Source organism: Saimiri boliviensis, chromosome 11 (genome assembly GCF_048565385.1).
Source record: "Saimiri boliviensis isolate mSaiBol1 chromosome 11, mSaiBol1.pri, whole genome shotgun sequence".
Classification (NCBI taxonomy): domain Eukaryota; kingdom Metazoa; phylum Chordata; class Mammalia; order Primates; family Cebidae; genus Saimiri; species Saimiri boliviensis.
Genome location: NC_133459.1, coordinates 97,072,956 through 97,092,711, shown reverse-complemented (window position 1 = coordinate 97,092,711; position 19,756 = coordinate 97,072,956). Strand labels below are relative to the sequence as shown.

At 40.0% G+C, this 19,756-nt stretch overlaps 1 protein-coding gene and 1 pseudogene across 2 annotated transcripts; both read right to left on the bottom strand.

Moving 5' to 3' along the window:
• Nucleotides 1-235: 235 nt before the first annotated feature.
• Nucleotides 236-8,750, bottom strand: LOC101048547 (UPF0235 protein C15orf40 homolog pseudogene; annotated as a pseudogene).
• On the bottom strand, nt 6,420-19,504 carry SIKE1 (suppressor of IKBKE 1). 2 transcript variants are annotated; one of them, XM_074381215.1, is made up of 5 exons: nt 19,236-19,504; nt 18,923-19,028; nt 17,988-18,130; nt 16,365-16,478; nt 6,420-13,453 (listed from the first exon to the last, which is right to left on the bottom strand). In XM_074381215.1, the coding sequence occupies exons 1-5, from the start codon at nt 19,404-19,406 to the stop codon at nt 13,352-13,354; spliced, it is 636 nt and encodes a 211-aa protein (XP_074237316.1). In that variant the 5' UTR covers nt 19,407-19,504; the 3' UTR covers nt 6,420-13,351. The 2 variants fall into 2 exon arrangements, with proteins under 2 accessions (XP_074237316.1, XP_010342358.1); XM_010344056.2 differs by having other exon boundaries at nt 19,248-19,502.
• Nucleotides 19,505-19,756: the final 252 nt, after the last annotated feature.

The following is a 19,756-nucleotide window of genomic DNA, read 5'->3' as shown; positions in this document are numbered from 1 at the left end:
ATAGCAGCCCCTCCCAGCACTTTGGGAGGCTGAGCAGGCAGACCAAGGAAGGAAAAATAGTTTCCTGAGCCAGGCCCAGGCCCCACCTGCTCTGTGCAGCCTTGAAATATGTGCAGCTTTGGGATATGTGCAGCCTTTGGACATGGTATCCTGAGTCTCAGCTGCTTCACCTGCAGCTATGGCTAAAAGAAGCCAAAGTATAGATGGTATACTTTTTTTTTTTTTTTTTTGGAGATATGATGATTTTAATTTACAATCTGGAAAAACTTAATTCAACAAGGAGTCAAAAGATCTGAGTTCTAGTTGCCAGCTTGCATGGTACAATCTTGAGTAAGTCTCACAACTTCTGGGTATCAGAAGCTCCGCCCACAGAATGAAAGGTGTTAAATCAGGTCATCTTGAATACTCTTTCCAGCTCTTGTTATTTTATAATGCCATGAAATCAGAGTAACATGTTCCAGGCTGTTTGGGGTTAGGGATTTCAGAACCTGTATTCAATGTATAGCACTTTTAAAATTTCTACTTTTTGAAGTCTTATTTGAATATGTATATTACTCTCTGCATGCTCGTCTGTGGATATAGTATATGTTTCTATTTAACAGCCTTTTTACCGTTAGCAATAAAAAAGTTTCTCAAGGATGTATTTTTCATTTCTTTTTTTTTTTTTTTTTGAGAGGGAGTTCACTCTTGTTGCCCAGGATGGAGTGCAATGGCATGATCTCAGCTCACTGCAACATCCGCCTCCTGGGTTCAAGCGATTCTCCTGCCTCAGTCTCGCGAGTAGCTGGGATTACAGGCATGCACCATCACACACAGCTAATTTTGTATTTTTAGTAGAGACAGGGTTTCACCATGTTGGTCAGGCTGATCTTAAACTCCTGACCTCAGGTGATCTGCCTGCTCAGCCTCCCAAAGTGCTGGGACTGCAGGCATGAGCCACCACACCTGGCCTCATTTCTTGCTCTTATGTTTTTTTTGGCTTCCTTTTTAAATTTCTCCAAGATCTCTTCTGGAGTTGTAGAGGCCAAAAGCTTCACCACCTTTTCACGAGATTTCCCATCCTTATCCAAAACCACATCGCTCTTCCTGAGTTCTAGGACCTTGGAAAGATACCGACAGAGCTCAGCGTTAGCCTCTCCCTCTGATGGCGGTGCTGCAATAGCTACATTTACGGCTTCTGCTGTCAAATCTGTTACAGCATTTTGTTTGGAGCCAGGTTTGGCATGGATGGTATAGCTCAGGCTGTTATTTCAGAGAGTGCAAGCCCCAAGTCTTGGCAGCTAACACATGGTATTGGGCCTGTCAGTATGTAGAAGTCAAGGATTGAGGTTTGGGAACCTCCTCCTAGATTTCAGAGGATGTATGGAAATGCCTGGATGTCCAGGCAGAAGTCTGCTGTAGGGGTAGAGCCCTCATGAGAACCTCTGCTAGGGCAGTACAGAAGGGAAATGTGGGATTGGAGACCCCACACAGAGCCCACTGAAGTACTGCCTAGTGGAGCTGTGAAAAGAGGACTGTCATCCTCCAGAATGGTAGATCCACTGACAGCTTGCACTGTGTGCCTGGAAAAACTGCAGACACTTAATGCCAGCTGTGAAAGCAGCTGGGAGGGGGGCTGTACCCTGCAAAGCCACAGGGGCAGAGCTGCCCAAGGTCATGGGGAGCCTACCTCTTGCATCAATGTGACCTGGATGTGAGACATCAAGTCAGTCAAAGGAAATAATTTTGGAACTTTAAGGTTTGATGACTGCTGTATTGTATTTTGGATTTGCATGGGGCCTATAGCCTTTTTGTTTTGGCCAATTTCTCCCATTTGGAAAGGGTATATTTACCCAATGTCTGTACCCCCATTGTATCTAGGAAATAACTAAATTGCTTTCGATTTTACAGTTTCATAGGTGGAAGGGACTTGCCTTGTTTCAGATGAGACTTTGGACTTGGACTTTTGGGTTAATGCTGGAATGAGCTAAGACTTTGGAGGATTGTTGGAAAGGCATGATCATGTTTTTAATTGTGAGGATATGAGATTTGGGAGGGGCCATGGGCACAATGATATGGTTTGGCTGTGTCCTCTCACAAATCTCATCTTGAATTCTAGTTCCCATAATACTCATATGTTGTGGGAGGAACCCTGTCGAAGGTAATTGAATCATGGGGGTGGTTATCCCTACGTGCTGTTCTCATGAGAGTGAGTGAGTTCTCACAATATCCGATGATTTTATTTTTATTTATTTTTTGAGATGGAGTTTTGTTCTTGTTGCCAGGCTGGAATGCAATGGGGTGATCTTGGCTCACTGCAACCTCCACTTCCTGGGTTCAAGCAATTCTTCTGCCTCAGCATCCCAAGTAGCTGGGATTACAGGCATGTGCCACGATGCCCAGCTGATTTTGAATTTTTTTTTTACTAGAGATGGAGTTTCACCATGTTGATCAGGCTGATTTCGAACTCCTGCCCTCAAGTGATTCACCTGCCTTAGCCTCCCAAAGTGCTGGGATTACAGGCATGAGCCACTGCGTCCCACGTATCTGATGGTTTTATAAGGGGCTTTTCCCCCTTGCTCAGCACTCATTCTCCTTCTTGCCACCATGTGAAGAAGGATGTGTTTGCTTCCCCTTCTGCAATGATTGTTTTCTGAGGCCTCCCCAGCCTTGCAGAACTGAAAGTCAATTTAACCTCTTTTCTTTATAAATTACCCAGTTTTGGGTATGTCTTACAGCAGCATGAGAATGGACTACTACGATTATGAAATAAAACTTTCATTACTTAGAATTTTTATTTTATATTCTTTGAAATAACTTTTAAACTTACTTCTTCTTCTTCTTTTTTTTTTTTTTAAAGACAGGGTTTTACCCAAGCTGCATTGCAGTGGCATGGTCTCAGCTCACTGCAGCCTCTACCTCCCAGGCTCAAGCAATCCTCCTGCCTCAGCCATCTGAGTAGCTGAGACTACAGGCGTGCACTATTATACCTGGCTAATTGTTGTATTTATTTATAGAAATGGGGTTTTGCCATGCTCAGGCTTGTCTTGAACTCTTGGGCTCAAGCAATCCTCCTGCCTCGGCCTTCCAAAGTGCTGGGGTTACAGGCATGAGCCACCTGTGCCCAGCCTAGACATAGATTTATATCAGGTATCCCTCTTGTGTGTAAATGAATTTTAAAAAGAAGCAAAATAAATTTGTTAAGATATTCCTAAAACTTCTTCACAAAGTCTAACTCTTCTGAATCTTTCTTTTTAGTAATAAGTTTGACCATATTTTTAAAATTCCATTAATCAAGAGGCAATATAAAAAAGTTTTAAAAATCAACAGACTATATGTATTTGTAACATATAAAATAATGTATTGGTATCATGAACATATAGTAAATTAATACATCTTAGTATTAATTTACTATTACTTAGTAAGAAAAAGCCAATAGGAAAGAAAAGGAAAATGTAGAAAAGACCAAAAAACCTGTATAGGCAGATAGGTACTTGAGATTTTTTTTTTTTTTAGATTTTTACACTTAAAGAAGATGTAGAAAAATAGTACAGAAGACCAGGCGCGGTGGCTTACAACCTGTAGTCCCAGCACTTTGGGAGGCTGAGATGGGCAGACTACCTGACGTCAGGAGTTCAAGACCAGCATAGCCAACATGACAAAGCTCTGTCTCTACTAAAAATAAAAAAATTAGCTGGGCATGGTGGTGGGTGCCTGTAATCCCAGCTACTCAGGAGGCTGAGGCAGAAGAATCGCTTGAACCTGGGAGACGAAGTTTGCAGTGAGCTGAGATCGTGCCACTGCACTCCAGCCTGGGTGACAAGTTGAGACTCTGTCTCCAAAAAAAAAAAAAGTAGAGGAAGTTTCTATAAACCCTGTACCTGCTTCCCCTATTTTAACCTTACATAACTATAGAACAATTTTCAAAATTAGGAAATCCATTTTGACATGGTAATATGACTTGAACTATAAATTTATTTTGCACTACACCAGCTTTTCCTCCAATGTCCATTTTCTCTTCCAGGATCAAATCTAGAATCCCACACTGCATTTAGTTTTTATGTCTCCCTTCTATGACAGTTCTTCAATCTTTGTCTTTTACAGCTTTAACACTGAAACAGGCTGGGCACGGTGGCTCATACATGTAATCCCGGCACTTTGGGAGGTTGAGGCTGGTGTATCACTTGAGGTCAGGAGTTTGAGACTAGCCTGGTCAACATGGTGAAACCCCATCTCTACTAAAAATGCAACAATTACCTGGGTGTGGTGGGAGGCACCTGCAATCCCAGCTACCCTGGAGGCTGAGGCTACGAATTGCTTGAACTCAGGAGGTAGACATTGCAGTGAGCAGAGATAGCGCTACTGTCCCTAGTCTGGGTAATAGAGTAAGATACTGATTCAGAAAACATATATATACTTTGAAACAGTATCAGTGAGTTACTTCACAAATATCCCTCATTTGATTTTGTCTGATGTTTTCTCTTGATTAGATTGAGGTAATGCATTGCATGGAAGAAGACTACAGAGGTTATGTGCCTCTCATTGCATCAATATCAGGGGTATATAATGTTGAAGTGTATTAGTCTTATTATTTGAGATGAGGTCTCGCTCTGCTGCTCAGGCTGGAGTGCTTTGGCATGATCTTGATGCACTGCAGCCTCTGCCTCCCGGGTTCAAGCAATTCTACCACCTCAGCTTCCTGAGTAGCTGGGATTACGTGTGCCCACCACCCCGCCTGGGTAATTTTTGCATTTTTAGTAGAGACGGGGTTTCACCATGTTGGCCAGGCTGCTCTCGAACTCCTGACCTCCGGTGAGCCACCCACCTTGGCCTCCCAAAGTGCTAGGATAACAAGTGTGAGCCACCGTGCCTAGGTGTTGAAGTGTATTATTAATGATGTTTACCTTAGTCAGTTTGATCAGTTTGTGTCTGCCAAGATTCTCCATTGTAAAATTACTACTTTCCCTTTTGTAATCAGTAAATATTTTGGGGTGGGGCAATGCCTTGGTAATGTACTGAATAGTGTCCCCCATAAATTCATTCCCACACAGAACCTTAAAATGTAACCTTTAGAATAGGGCCTTTGTGGATGTAATCAAGTTAAGATAAAGTCATACTGGATTAGAGTGGGCCTGAATCCCAGTGAGTAGTGTCCTTAGAAGAGGGAATTTTATACACTAACTAGAGACATACATGGAGAATGCCAGATGAAGACAAGAGATTGAAGTGATACATCTGGAAATCAGGGAACAAGAATTGCCAGCAACCCCAGAAGCTAGGAGAGGGGCATGGAACACATTCTCCCTCAGACTTCTAGCCTCCAGGACTGAAAGAATAAATTTGTTTTAAGCCACCCAGTTTGAGTTCATTTGTTATGGCAACTCTAGGTACTAACACAAACATATAAATATCCTGTTTTTGCTTAAATTTTTGTCCACCATCCATTGGTGGATCTTGCTGAGTCTTTCTGGTTTATAGATGTCCAGGTTTTTCCACATAGAATTATTTTGAACCCACCAAGGACACTCATAATGTAGCATTCCTCAAAAAGTGCTTCATGGTTTCCAGGATTTTATTCCAAGCTGTTAAAAGTCAGTGGTAGGCAGAATTCCAAGCTGATCACCAAGATTCTCATGCCGCTATACATGTCTTATATCATCCCATTGTAAGCATAGGTGAAATGTGGTTGTGAGAAGCTGTGTCACTTATTATCTCTTTTTTCTTTTCTTTTCTTTTTTTTTTTTTTACACTTATATCTCTTGTCTTACAAAGAGATTACTGCAGATATAATTAAGATCTCTAATCAGCTGAGTTAATCAAGAGGGAGATATTCTGGCTGGACCTGACTCAGATGTATTCTTAAAAGGGAGTCTAAAAGGGAGATATTCTGGCTGGACGTGACTTAGATGTATTCTTAAAAGAGAAGTCAGAGATGATGTCCTGTTGGCCTTGAAGACAGTCTTTGAGTTGTACAGATGTACCAAAATGGATTTTGTCATTAGCTATGTGAATGTGGGAGAGAGCCTGGAATCTCAGATAAGATGCAGTTAGTTTTGACACCTTGATTTTAGCCTTGTGAGTATATGAGAGGAGAACTCATTTGAGCCCTGCATAGACTTTAGACCTACAGAACTGTGAGATAAGTCAATGTTGCTTTAAACTGTTATTTGTGGTAATTTGTTTTATAGTAGAAGACTAATACAGCCAGCCATACTCCAAATTTTATAAGGCACACTTTTGATAAGGTATCAATGGAAAGTACAGAAAATGGCTAAAACCCATGTTTCTTTTTCAAATGGTCCTTAGTTTGATTGAAATATTGACATGGTAATTCAACCATTGTGGAAGCCAGTTGGCAATTCTTTAAGGATCTAGAAATAGAAATACTATTTGACCCAGCAATCCCATTACTAGATATATACCCAAAGGATTATAAATCATTTTATTATAAAGACACATGCATATATATGTTTATTGCAGCACTGTTCACAATAGCAAAGACTTGGTACCAACACTAATGCCCATCAGTGATAGACTGGATAAAGAAAATTTGGCACATACACGCCATGGAGTACTATGCAGCCACGAAAAAGGATGAGTTCATGTTCTTTGCAGGGACATGCATGAAACTGGAAACCATCATTTTCAGCAAACTGACACAAGAACAGAAAACCAAACACCACATGTTCTCACTCATAAGTGGGTGTTGAATAATGAGGAACACATGGACACAGTGATGAGAACATCATACACTGGGGCATGGGGGGGTGCCAGGGAAGGAATAGCAGGGGCTGGGGGATTGGGGAGGGATAGCATTAGGATAAAAACCTAATGTAGATGACGGGGCAATGGATGCAGCAAACCACCACCATGGCAAGTGTATACCTATGTAACATGATCTGCACATGTACCCCAGGACTTAAAGTATACTAAAAATTAAAAAAAAAAAAAAAGAAATTTGGAGACTGTCTTTGTCCAGTCATCCACCATGAGTGCAAACCAATTTTGTCTATGCTTACAAGTCAACAACATCAGAACCTGTGATTCTGATGTAAGATATATCCCAATATCAAAGATGTTAAAATAAGAAATAGAATCTTATAATCAGTAACATACAAAAATTCATCAATTAGTTCTACACATATTTCTACAAGGCTAGATGAAATTTTGAGTGAAGCTGTAGTTAACTGAAGCTCTGAAGGTTCTGCCTCCCCTTTAGCATTCCAGGAGTGACAAAACAAAAAGCATTAACTGCTTTTTCCTGTATTAGCAGATAATACCCCTTAATTCATTCTGAAAGTTGCCATGAGATATATCAGTGAAATAACTGCAGAATATGAAATATGACCTCTTGGCTGGGCGCAGTGGCTCAAGCCTGTAATCCCAGCACTTTGGGAGGCCGAGGCGGGTGGATCATGAGGTCAAGAGATCGAGACCATCCTGGTCAACAAGGTGAAACCCCGTCTCTACTAAAAATACAAAATATTAGCTGGGCATGGTGGTGCATGCCTGTAATCCCAGCTACTCAGGAGGCTGAGACCGGAGAATTGCTTGAACCCAGGAGGCAGAGGTTGCGGTGAGCCGAGATCACGCCATTGCACTCCAGCCTGGGTAACAAGAGCGAAACCTCCGTCTCAAAAAAAAACAAAAAAACAAAAAAACAAACAAACAAAAAAAAGAAATATGACCTCTTATAGTTAAATGTTTTTAATATAAATGAGGCAGAGGAAAGGAGAGTTAAAAATTAGCAAGATATTAGCAAGGATTTTAAAAAAATGTATAATTTATTATATATTCCTTAACAATATGTTGTATGATCCAGAAATGAAATATACATCCATGAAAATGACAGATATAAAACATATGAATCTTAGAGATATGTTAAGTGAAAAAAGAATCAAATCCTTGGACTACATAGGGTATGATACAATTTTTTTGAAGTTCAAAAAGAAAACTAAAAAATAAGTCACTTTAGGTATATATATGTATTTCAGGTGTTTTTACATGTGAATAAAACTATTAAAAAGAGAGCAGTGGGGTGGGCAAAGATAGGAAAGGATCTCAAATAGATAAATGCAAGCACTGCTAATGTTATCATTCTTAAGTTAGGTGATGAGTTATTATACTTGATAATTTATTTGCATTCCACATTTACCCTTTTATAAGCATCAAAATTACATTAAAATTAAGTCCAAAATTATGCGTAAATATTAATAAAATTCATATGTGTATGGTTGTTCCCAAAACTATGCTTATTTTATCAAGCAGAGTTCTTGGTTATAGGTAATTCAGGTAGGTTTTAACAACAACAAAAACACCCTGATTTTATTAAAAGTAATTCTCGGAATCTTTAGGACACCTAGCAAACAAGAATTAGAGGTAACAGGCCAGGCATGGTGACTCATGCCTATAATCCCAGCACTTTGGGAGGCCGAGGCGGGCAGATCACCTGAGGTTAGAAGTTCCAGACCAGCCTGGCCAACATGGAGAAACCCCATCTCTACTAAAAATACAAAAATTAGCTGGGCGTGGTGGTGGGCACTTATAATCCCAGCTGAGGGAGGAAGGCTGAGGCAGGAGAATTGCTTGAATGCAGAAGGCGGAGATTGCAGTGAGCTGAGATAGTGCCACTGTGCTCCAGCCTGGGTGACAGAGCAAGACTCTGTCTAAAAAAAAGGGAATTAGAGATTATCACTAAAGCACTTTTGCTGCTCCTCTGTGGAGATGAATGCAGTAGTTTTGTTAGTTACCATCTTCAAAGGAATCTGCATGGTTCCTTGCTTCTTTTTATCACTAACTTTAAAGTTGAAGGCTGCAAAAGAGGCTGAGAAAACATTTACCTGGTAGTTTCAAATTCTTTAGGAGGGAGGAATGCGGAATGCTCTCCGTCATTAGGTGAGGGATTCCCTAAACACAGGAGTTAAGATACTGGGCAGCTAAAAGAGAAGTGACAGATGTCTGCTATAGCCCATTCTTCTAGCTATTCAACATCAACGCACTCCTTCAGCTAATTCTTCCAAAACTATATTCAAGGGGAAGGACTTGACAATGTAACAGTCACAGGCACCGTTAGTTGCTTTCTCAGCATTCTTTCTTCTTGGTAATACTGATTTTTTTTTTTTTTTTTTGAGACAGAGTTTCGCTCTTGTTAACCAGGCTGGAGTGCAATGGCGCGATCTCAGCTCACTGCAACCTCCGCCTCCTGGGTTCAGGCAATTCTCCTGCCTCAGCCTCCTGAGTAGCTGGGATTACAGGCACATGCCACCATGCCCAGCTAATGTTTTGTATTTTTAGTAGAGATGGGGTTTCAACATGTTGACCAGGATGGTCTCGATCTATTGACCTTGTGATCCACCCGCCTCGGGCTCCCAAAGTGCTGGGATTACAGGCTTGAGCCACCGCGCCCTGCCTGGTAATACTGATTTTATTTGGGACAGCTATGTACCCTGCTTTCTTTGCAGGTACCAGTGGCCATTTAACTGGTTAGGCAATTAAGCCAAGGGAAAATCCATTTGGAATTTCTGGGAAAGCTCTATTTTCCCTCATAAAAGGGGATATATGTAGCTGGCACAGGGCATTTCCATTTTTTCTTCCCTGCCTTAAACATGGCATGACATTTGGCTCAGCAACAATTTTCTGGCAAACACAAGAAAATAGCACGAGGGATGAAAGCCAACATGGTAAGGAGGCAGATTGGAAAGACAAAACTGCACCTTTTCCTGTGTGTAATGTATTAAGAGTCACTGGTTTTACAGGATCCCTTTTAGTTGAATGCATACATACTCTCAGCTATACCATTCTAGAAAACACTATCTCATTAGTTAAGACTCCATTTATTGAATTCATAATTTTTCTAATATATGAGCTGTGGTGTTTCACACTATTAGACTATTAATAAAAATAGATTTTGCTATTCAAGAAACATTTGAACTCCCAGCAGTATTTGGCATTTAAAGGTATCTCAAGTTAGTGATTAAAAATGTGCTTAAGACTCTGTCTGGGTTTGAATCTTGGTTCCAGTTTGGACAAATAACCACCTCCTTGTGCCCGAGTATCTGCAAAATGAGGTACAGTTAAAGTGGAGATTATATAATACAGTACCTGACACATAGTAAAGCACTCAATAGTGTGCCATTATTGGCAATACCACATATACTTTGCTTTTGTGGCACCAAGGTTTTCTACTTCCCTCCTACCCATTTATTATCTCTATTGAATTCTCAAGTTTAAAGTCCCTTTTCTATATCCTATACAGACTTACATAATGGATTTCTCACACAGCATTATAATGATATATATACTTGTCTCCTATACCAGAATTTTTCATTTTTAAATTCATAACTATTAATGAAGTAGTTGGCACATACTAGACTTTTTTTCTTTTTAATCTTTTAGAGTGCTAATCATTACACAATGGGGCCTAGACTAGACATTTTAAAATTAGTGTCTTTAGGAATTGTCTGGGATGATTATTAGAATACCAATTCTTGAACTCCATCTCCAAATTTCTATTTCAGTAGATCAGGGAACCACATTTTGAAGAATACTAAAATAAACCTTCAATGTTTGAATCAAATTATGCGTAAGGTGTTAATATAAGAATTATTGACATAATACTACACCAATATAAACTACTATTTATAGAGTTACACTACTGAATATACTGTGCTAATTAACAAAGTATGTATGACTCTCATGATGACTACTTGACAAGGTTTTTATATATGTAAAAAAACCCTCTGCATTTCCTAATTTGACTTATTAATGAGTAAAATTAGCTAATCTTCTGAAAGTGCAGTTTTTGTTAGAAAAGATAATTGTGAACTAAGATTTTAACCAGGCAAGTTCTTCACCCACTGAAGGAGAAACTTTAAAATCCATTTAAAAGGAAGAACACTTCTCCCTCACTCAATTTGCTAACTACACATTATCTTCATAGCATTAATACCAGCCAGAATTTATATTATGCAGGGCATTAAAAGCTTCTTAGACTTGTACTTCAGGCTTTTGATTTCCCAGGGGGAAAAGTTAATATGCAGATTTATCCTGATACTTGAGATATAAAGAACTTCATAAACAGCTCGAAAGGAACATAAAGCAGACAAAGGGACACCATATTATACCTTAATTTGATTATTTTATCATTTTCACTGAAATCTAGCCATGGTAGGTTTGGCCATGGCTGCTAAATGGTATAGAGTACCTATCTCTTGGATGGACTTATGGGGTCACCTAAGATATACTGCAAGGCAAATGGCTGGGCTAATTACTTACTCTTGGGAAATGAAATTAAAAAACGCTCACATCTGGAGGTGTTTTTTTGTCAAATGCTATGCAGGATATAGAACAGAAATTTGAAAAATTCTTAAATGACATAACTATTCATTAACACCCAATGCTCTAGGTGACATCCATTAGTATTACTGGGATCAGATGCTTTAGGACATCTTTGAAAGATTCTGTTGTTTTAACTGGAGTTAGTTCTTTATAGCAGTACGAAAGAAATATTACATCACATAAAGCACTAACAACTCTTTTTAATACCGTGTCTCTCCCATGCATTACGGTGCTTAATGTTATTGGAAAATATAGGTTTAGCATTATCTCAACGAATTCTGGGCAAATCTAAATACAACTATAACATGAAGAAATTTATAACTATGAAATGTGAGTAAACTGAACCAGGAATGATTTGATGAGTGAATCCAGCTGACCACTGGGCATTTGAATCTCAATGTTGCCTACATAGCATTATGAGTGTAATAATTCTCATTAGGTAATTAAACTGCTTCCTTACCTTTTTATATAGCTTTAAAAAGAAAAAAAGCTACTTTTATGTAAAAAATAGACAACTATTTTTGACAAAAAGAAAGTCAACTATTAGTGCTAGGAATGAAAGGCATCCAATCCAACTAAGTGATGATTCTTAACTATAAAATGGAAATTATATAAAAGTTAAAATATGTAGAACTAGTAGGATAACATTGAAAAATTGACTCAGGGAGGCTGAAGTGAGCGGATCATGATGTCAGGAGATCAACACCATCCTGGCCAACATATTGAAATGCTGTCTCTACTGAAAATACAAAACTTAGCTGAATGTGGTGGCATGTGCCTGTAATCCCAGGTATTTGGGAGGCTGAGGCAGGAGAATCACTTGAACCACAGAGTTGGAGGCTGCAGTGAGCCAAGATCATGCCGCTGCACACCAGCCTGGCAACAGAGTGAGACTCTGTCTCAGAAAAAAAAAAAAGACAAGAAAAATTGACTCATTATATTTGGGTTTTTGATTTTCTTGTGCTTTTAGATGATTATATTTAATAAAAGCTACTCAGTATTTGAAGTAGGTGCATGCACATACACAAGACAAGTTCCTCAGCTTTGAACAATATGAACTTTTTTTTTTTTGAGACGGAGTTTCACTCTTGTTACCCAGGCTGGAGTGCAATGGCGCGATCTCGGCTCACCGCAACCTCCGCCTCCTGGGTTCAGGCAATTCTCCTGCCTCAGCCTCCTGAGTAGCTGGGATTACAGGCACGAGCCACCATGCCCAGCTAATTTTTTGTATTTTTAGTAGAGACGGGGTTTCACCATGTTGACCAGGATGGTCTCGATCTCTCGACCTCGTGATCCACCCGCCTCGGCCTCCCAAAGTGCTGGGATTACAGGCTTGAGCCACCGTGCCCGACCTGAACAAAATGAACTTTGAACAATATATGACAACTATACTATCACTGGGGAAAAAAATAGCTGACTTATTTTCAAGTATGTTTCCTGGGACTAGCAGTAGGTTCTCTCAAATTAAAAGCAAAGGCACCAGGCCATAAAGTGACAATTCTTAGCACCAGAGAGACTTAAAACTTCACAGGCGAATGACATTACAAATCAGAGAATCTGCTGATTTAGTTCTGTGGAATTGTATTATTTATGTCAAATGAAAAAAAGATAAATCAAGGTTTATGCCAAATAAATTAAAAAAGTTAAATCTCTCCTAAAATTTCCTAGAAGTGTATTTTACAATGCTATACATAATAAAATTGTTGGCTTATAAAAAAATGCTCAAAGTTTCAGAGATGTGAAAAATAACAATGAACTGAAAACACAGTTTATATAAATCAAGTTCCCAGAAATAAAAATTAAAAGTCGTCTCTTTGAGAAAGGAATAGTGAAATTCAGCATGTATCCACATTAATACATCTGAGAACCGTTTTTGTGGACAGCAATATTGACTGGAAATTCTAAATTGCCACCTGATAACTTTAATCACGATTAAATCAAATCTGAGGCAAGACACTTAATGAACAGTACTTGAATGGGAAGATAACAACTTCCTTCCTTGATAGACAATCTCCAGCCATCATTCAGAGTTCAGTTATTTGATGGCTTGCGAAGCAGTGTCCATTGAGTTTTCCTTTCTGGCTTGAAGAGACTCACTGCTGATGGACAATAATTCTCGAAGTTCCTTATTTTCAAGCTGGAAAAAAAAGGCATGTTTATTTCTGATATTTTTTACTGTCAAACTGTATTATAAAAACACATTATTTTGGGCCAGGAGCAGAAAACATTATTTTAATTTAAAAAATTTTAAGGGGGCCGGGCGCGGTGGCTCACGCCTGTAATTCCAGCACTTTGGGAGGCCGAGGCGGGTGGATCACGAGGTCAAGAGATCGAGACCATCCTGGTCAACATGGTGAAACCCCGTCTCTACTAAAAATACAAAAAAAAATTAGCTGGGCATGGTGGTGCGTGACTGTAATCCCAGCTACTCAGGAGGCTGAGGCAGGAGAATTGCCTGAACCCAGGAGGTGGAGGTTGTGGTGAGCCGAGATCGCACCATTGCACTCCAGCCTGGGTTAACAAGAGCGAAACTCCATCTCAAAAAAAAAAAAAAAAAAAAAAAAAAATTTTAAGGAAACAAAAAGTCTACTAACTGAGAATTTCCTTAAATACTAATTATTGATTCATTTAACAAACATTTACATGTAGAATGTAGGCAATGATACTCTTTTGTAGTAGTAATTTACTGAGTAATTTCTATATACCAAGTGTGAGGCTTACAAAGGAGAAACAATAAACAAGGTCCCTCTCCACCTGAGGAATTCACTGTTATATTCTTCATGGTTCCCACAGTTTTCCTATTATTTGTTTTATTTAAGAAATTCCTAATAATCATTTCACTCTGATTAGTCTCCACTCCTGGATATCTTATAGTTCTAGAGAAATGGAAGAAAAGGGGTAAAGAAACTACTTATTAAGCATGTAGCTGGGTACTACATGGGTGCACTGTATATATTATCTCATAGTACCCCGTAGGGTACGGCATCACTGCCTACATCCATATTCTATTTAAGATGGGGATACTCTGGCTCACAAAATTCCAAAAAGTTGTCCAAATTCAGACAACTTGGATGTGATACTGCTGGGGTCTGAATCTGGTGGTTATGTTTCTTCTACATGAAGTATTAAAGTAGAACCTGTCCCACATTTCCTTAGGGATATTTCCATAAGTGAGGTAAATTGGGGATAAATAGAAGGTCATTCTATCATTTCACTGGCTCCTAATTCCTATTTGGGACCTGTCACTACCTTTGATTTCTAGATAGGGTAGCTTGCACTCTTCATCCTTATTCTCTGCAGAAAATTCTGGTAAACCAAAGCACTTTTAGCTTCACCAACATGTGTGGAAGTCACAGCTAGAGTAACTAAGAGATTAGAGCCTGTGGTCGAGAAATTTACCCCATGAAGTGCTTCCTTCAGTATTTGTATCTGTCTCCTAGCACTTACATACTATTTCTTTTTTTTTTTTTTGGAGGCGGAGTTTCACTCTTGTTACCCAGGCAGGAGTGCAATGGCACGATCACGGCTCACTGCAACCTCCGTCTCCTGGGTTCAGGCAATTCTCCTGCCTCAGCCTCCTAAGTAGCTGGGATTACAGGCACTTGCCACCATACCCAGCTAATTTTTTGTATTTTTAGTAGAGACGGGGTTTCACCATGTTGACCAGGATGGTCTCGATCTCTTGACCTCGTGATCCACCCGCCTCGGCCTCCCAAAGTGCTGGGATTACAGGCTTGAGCCACCGCGCCCAGCTACATACTATTTCATAGCATATAAGTACTAGGGTTATTCCCTCCACTAGACTCTGGGCAGGTACCTATTTTTTCTCTCTGGTATTTCTCAAAAGGCCCAGGACAGCACCTTGTAATAAGCAGCACTCAAACCAATAACTGAAATGCTTTGCTTTTTTTTTTTTTTTTTTTTGAGATGGAGTTTCGCTCTTGTTGCCCAGGCTGGAGTGCAATGGCACCATCTCGGCTCACCGCAACCTCCGCCTCCTGGGTTCAGGCAATTCTCCTGCCTCAGCCTCCTGAGTAGCTGGGATTACAGGCACGCGCCACCATGCCCAGCTAATTTTTTGTATTTTTAGTAGAGACGGGGTTTCACCATGTTGACCAGGATGGTCTCAATCTCTCGACCTCGTGATCCACCCGCCTCGGCCTCCCAAAGTGCTGGGATTACAGGCTTGAGCCACCGCGCCCGGCCCCTTTTTTTTCTTTTAAATTTTTGAGACACGGTCTCACTCTGTCGCTCAGGTTGGAGTGCAGTGGCACGTGTGATCATGGCTCACTGAAGCCTTGACTTCCCGGGTTCATGTGATCCTCCCACCTCAGTCCCCCAAGTAGCTGGGATTATAGGAGCACACTACCACACCTGGCTAATTTTCTGTATTTTTTTTTTTTGTAAAGACAGGCTCCCGCCATGTTATCCAGGCTGCTCTTGAACTCTTGGGCTCAAGCAATTCACTCACCTTAACATCCCAAAGTTGAAATGTTTTTCCTTAACAATTTTATGGGCACACTATGCCCCAAACCCTTTTTTGTAACATATTCCTATTCTAATCAAAATATGATATAAACATAGCTTTTAAGAAATCAAGACTGTAAGGCTTATACAAGCAGTTCTTTGGCTTTGTACCCCAAATGCAACCACTTTCAGTTTTATCTATTTCTTTTGGTATTTAATTCATAATTCTGAATAATACACTTATACTGCTATTTCCTGATCATCAATTTTAGTTAGGTATTATCTACTTCCCTTCTTATTACGGCAGATGAAGGATTTTATGTCAGACATAATCTCTCCCCTCCACTCCCACTACCTTCGCATTATGATATCTCGACTTCTTGCCAATACATGGTTGGTATTTCCATTGATTGCTGCTTACTATATTTCCTTTCTTCATAGGGTATGAAGGAGGAGTTTTAATTTTAAATCATAAACACATAGAAAACATCAATATATTACAGTGATAGGACAGTGAGGGTGTATTTTCCAGACTCTGAAAACTCTTAAATACTGTGAACCTAAAATGACAACAATCTTACCTCTAACTGGGCTAATTTTTCCTGAATCTTACAAAACTGGTCATCATCCACCTGAACTGCTTTCCTCATCACTTCTCCCATTTCACAGATTCTGTCAATCTGACTCTCAATTTCCTGTGAAGATATTAAGGAAACAAAGGTGAAAAAAACCACCTGTTCTATAGAAATAAAGAACATAAGAGTGTATGCATTATGATTTTTAAAAGTTCATTTAATCTATGCTACAGAAGTTACAGTGGAGTTTCACTACAATTTTAGTCCTCAGATATAAAGCCATAGTCAAGTGACCTGTGGTATTCGCAGATAATTTTTTTTATTTTTTTATTTTATTTTTTTTCTGAAAAACCCATTGGATGTTGGATACTATCTCTAAGTGGCTGTTTAACTTAAATTTGAATACGTTCATTGGCAGGAAGCTTACTACATTTCATCTTTGGACATATCACTTAGAAAGTTTATCTATCTGAGTAAACTATGTCTCTTTCAAGGTTCAAGTTTATTACTCCATACGAGAAAAAATAAAATCTACTTTTCTCTTCCAGATGAAAGCCATTCAAATATTTATAAAATATCTGTTTCCTAAAACTTTTAAGTCAGTAAAATGCATTCAATGGAATTTAAGATGAAGCTTATCTTTCACTGTATCTCATTGTAGCAAATAGTAGGCTCCAATCTACACATCTAGAATTAAATGATACAGTACACATGAATGTACAATGACTACTAGGAAGCACCTACAAACATAAGAACAATTACTGAGTCTCTCAGATTAGATCATAAGCAACCAAAGTATAGAAACTATGTGATTTTTTTTTTTTTAAAAGGATACTTCTCTTCCCTAACAACATAGGATAATGCTATGTAGTTCAGTTTAAAAAATGTTTACTGACCGCCTGCTATATGTCAGGTACTATGGTAGGAATAAAATATGAATTCATGCTCCTTACAATGAAGGAGCTTAAGTGACATGTATAAGTAATAAGCAGCCCAGTGTTTACTGGGCATCCTCAACACTAACTGGCATTATGTTTGGTGGGAGAGCTAAGAATTAATGAACATCTTCAAAAGAGATCTTGGTAAGGGAGGGGGTACCTTAGTCCTACTCAAATAAAAGGACCTGAGCAGCCCCCATCCTCCTCCTTTCTATTCATATCTTTACAAAACCATGGCAAATAAACAACAAATGTAATAAACATGAAAGGAAAACAAGCTTACTTTTCTTCAAAAACAAGCACACATGGCCAGGCACAGTGGTTCATGCCTGTAATCCCAGCACTTTGGAAGGCCAACATAGATGGATTGCTTGAGCACAGGAGTTTCAAACCAGCCTGTGCAACACAGCAAAAACTCATCTCTACCAGAAAACAAAAAACCACACACACAAAAATTAACAGGGCATGGTGGTGCACACCTGTAGTCCCAGCTGCTCAGGAGGCAGAGATGAGAGGATGGCTTGAGCCCAAGAGGCAGAGGTTGCAGTGAGCTGAGATTGTGCCACTACACCTCAGCCTGGTCGACAGAGCCAGACCCTATCTCAAAAAAACAAAAGAAAAACAAGCACACAATGAAAACAATCTCAAGATTTCAATTCAGTTCATTTTGAATTTATTCAAAGTTTCTTACTGCAGAGTGAGACTGGTGAGCTTTCAGGACTGGTTCAGCATCCACAGCTTTTCTAGCAACCATTAACTGTAACATCTGTTTCCGGTACTTGCTCATGATGAGTTCCAAAGCATCCTGGTGTTCCTCCAAGGAAACCCACAGCTCTATCAAAAATAAAATAACTTGGCAATGATGTCTGAGAGAGAGAGCTCCCATCCCATATCCAAAGTCTTAACAGTTGGAATTTTGTAACACTATAGAGATAATATGAATCCGAAGTTGTAAATCAGTGTTTAAGTCCACAAAACGGAACAGTTAAAGTCTACGTGAAAGATAACTTTCTAGGCAGAGAAGCAGAAACAACAAAGGATATGTCTTGCAGAAACAACAAAGGATACGTCATCAGAAGACATGGGTTTGAGTTCAGTTCTGTAACTTGCTTGGTTAATACTCATAAGTAAATCATTTAGCCTCTCTGAGTGTATTTCTTAACTACATTGTGATAAATAGCTAAAAATGAAGATAGAAGAAGACAGTAGAATGATACCTGTGAAACCTCGCTGGTAAACAACTATTAATACTACAATTATTAATAATATACTAATCAAGCCTAAGAATATATACCCTTAAAATAACATTCTGCTGCTTCACCTTGCACAAACAAGAACATAAACAAAACCTTAAATCTTACCTTCAGTGTTTATTTTCATTAATACTTAAACATTAAAGTTTACAATAATTCAATTCTACTCAGCACCTCCTCGGTAAGCTGCTACAAAATCAGTCAGAGATCTTGAAAAGGGTAATCTAAAAAACTTTAGATTTACCGGGCCAGCACAGGGGGACTCGCCTACTAAAAGTACTGACCTGGAAATATATGTACACTTCTGTGAACGGTTAGGGCAATTCTGCAATAACTTTCAAACTATTATCAGATATGAAAAGGCCTGACTAACCTCTGTTTTCCTGCTGCAAGTCTCTAATCTGTGTGTTCTCTTGGGACAGCAGAATGTGAGGTTTGTATTTGGACATGTCTTTCATATCGGATGCATCCTCTTGATACTGGACAAACAGAGACAGACTGAGAACAGCGGCAAATGCAACTGAAGAGGCAGAAATTAGGGCTTCAGGGCAGGTTTCTCAGCCCCGATCCAGGAAAAATGTCTCACCGCCGCCCTCTGAGACCCGGAATAAATTCCAGGCCGAGTTCCCACTTGACCTCGCTCTCCACCCTTCAGTGCCCAGAATCCGAGAGCACTGGACTCCTACCCTCTTCCTGACCTGATCCGGAAGCGCTGTCCCCGCCTCCCGCATAGAGGCTACCCGCCGGTGCAACGCCGCCGACTGATCCACCAGCGACTCGGCGGCCGCATCGTGCTCCCGCAGCCTCTCCAGCAGCGTCTTGGCGTCTGTCAGGATCTTCTCGATGGTGCAGCTCATAGCAGCAGCACGACCTCACAGGACCTGCCGGGCTCAGCTACGCGACTTGCTGAGATCTTCTGGGAGTCTGTCTCAGCACTACTAGCGTCACTTCCGGGCACGTTTGAAAGGTGTCTCGGCAGGCGCACTCAGCGCCTGCGCACTAGCAGTCCAGTTTGCGGGTTTACCCGCTGGAACCTGCGGCTTCTTCGCGGTCCTGCCCAGCGCCGAGCCCTGGACCTGCCCTGGCCACGCCCTTGGTTTCCAGTTCCCACAGCCTGGTGGGCAGGCCACGATTAACTGGGCAGTAGGAAGTTCTTCTTTCCCTACTGGTTTTCTCTGATGTGGGTTGTTACTCACAGTTTTTATTT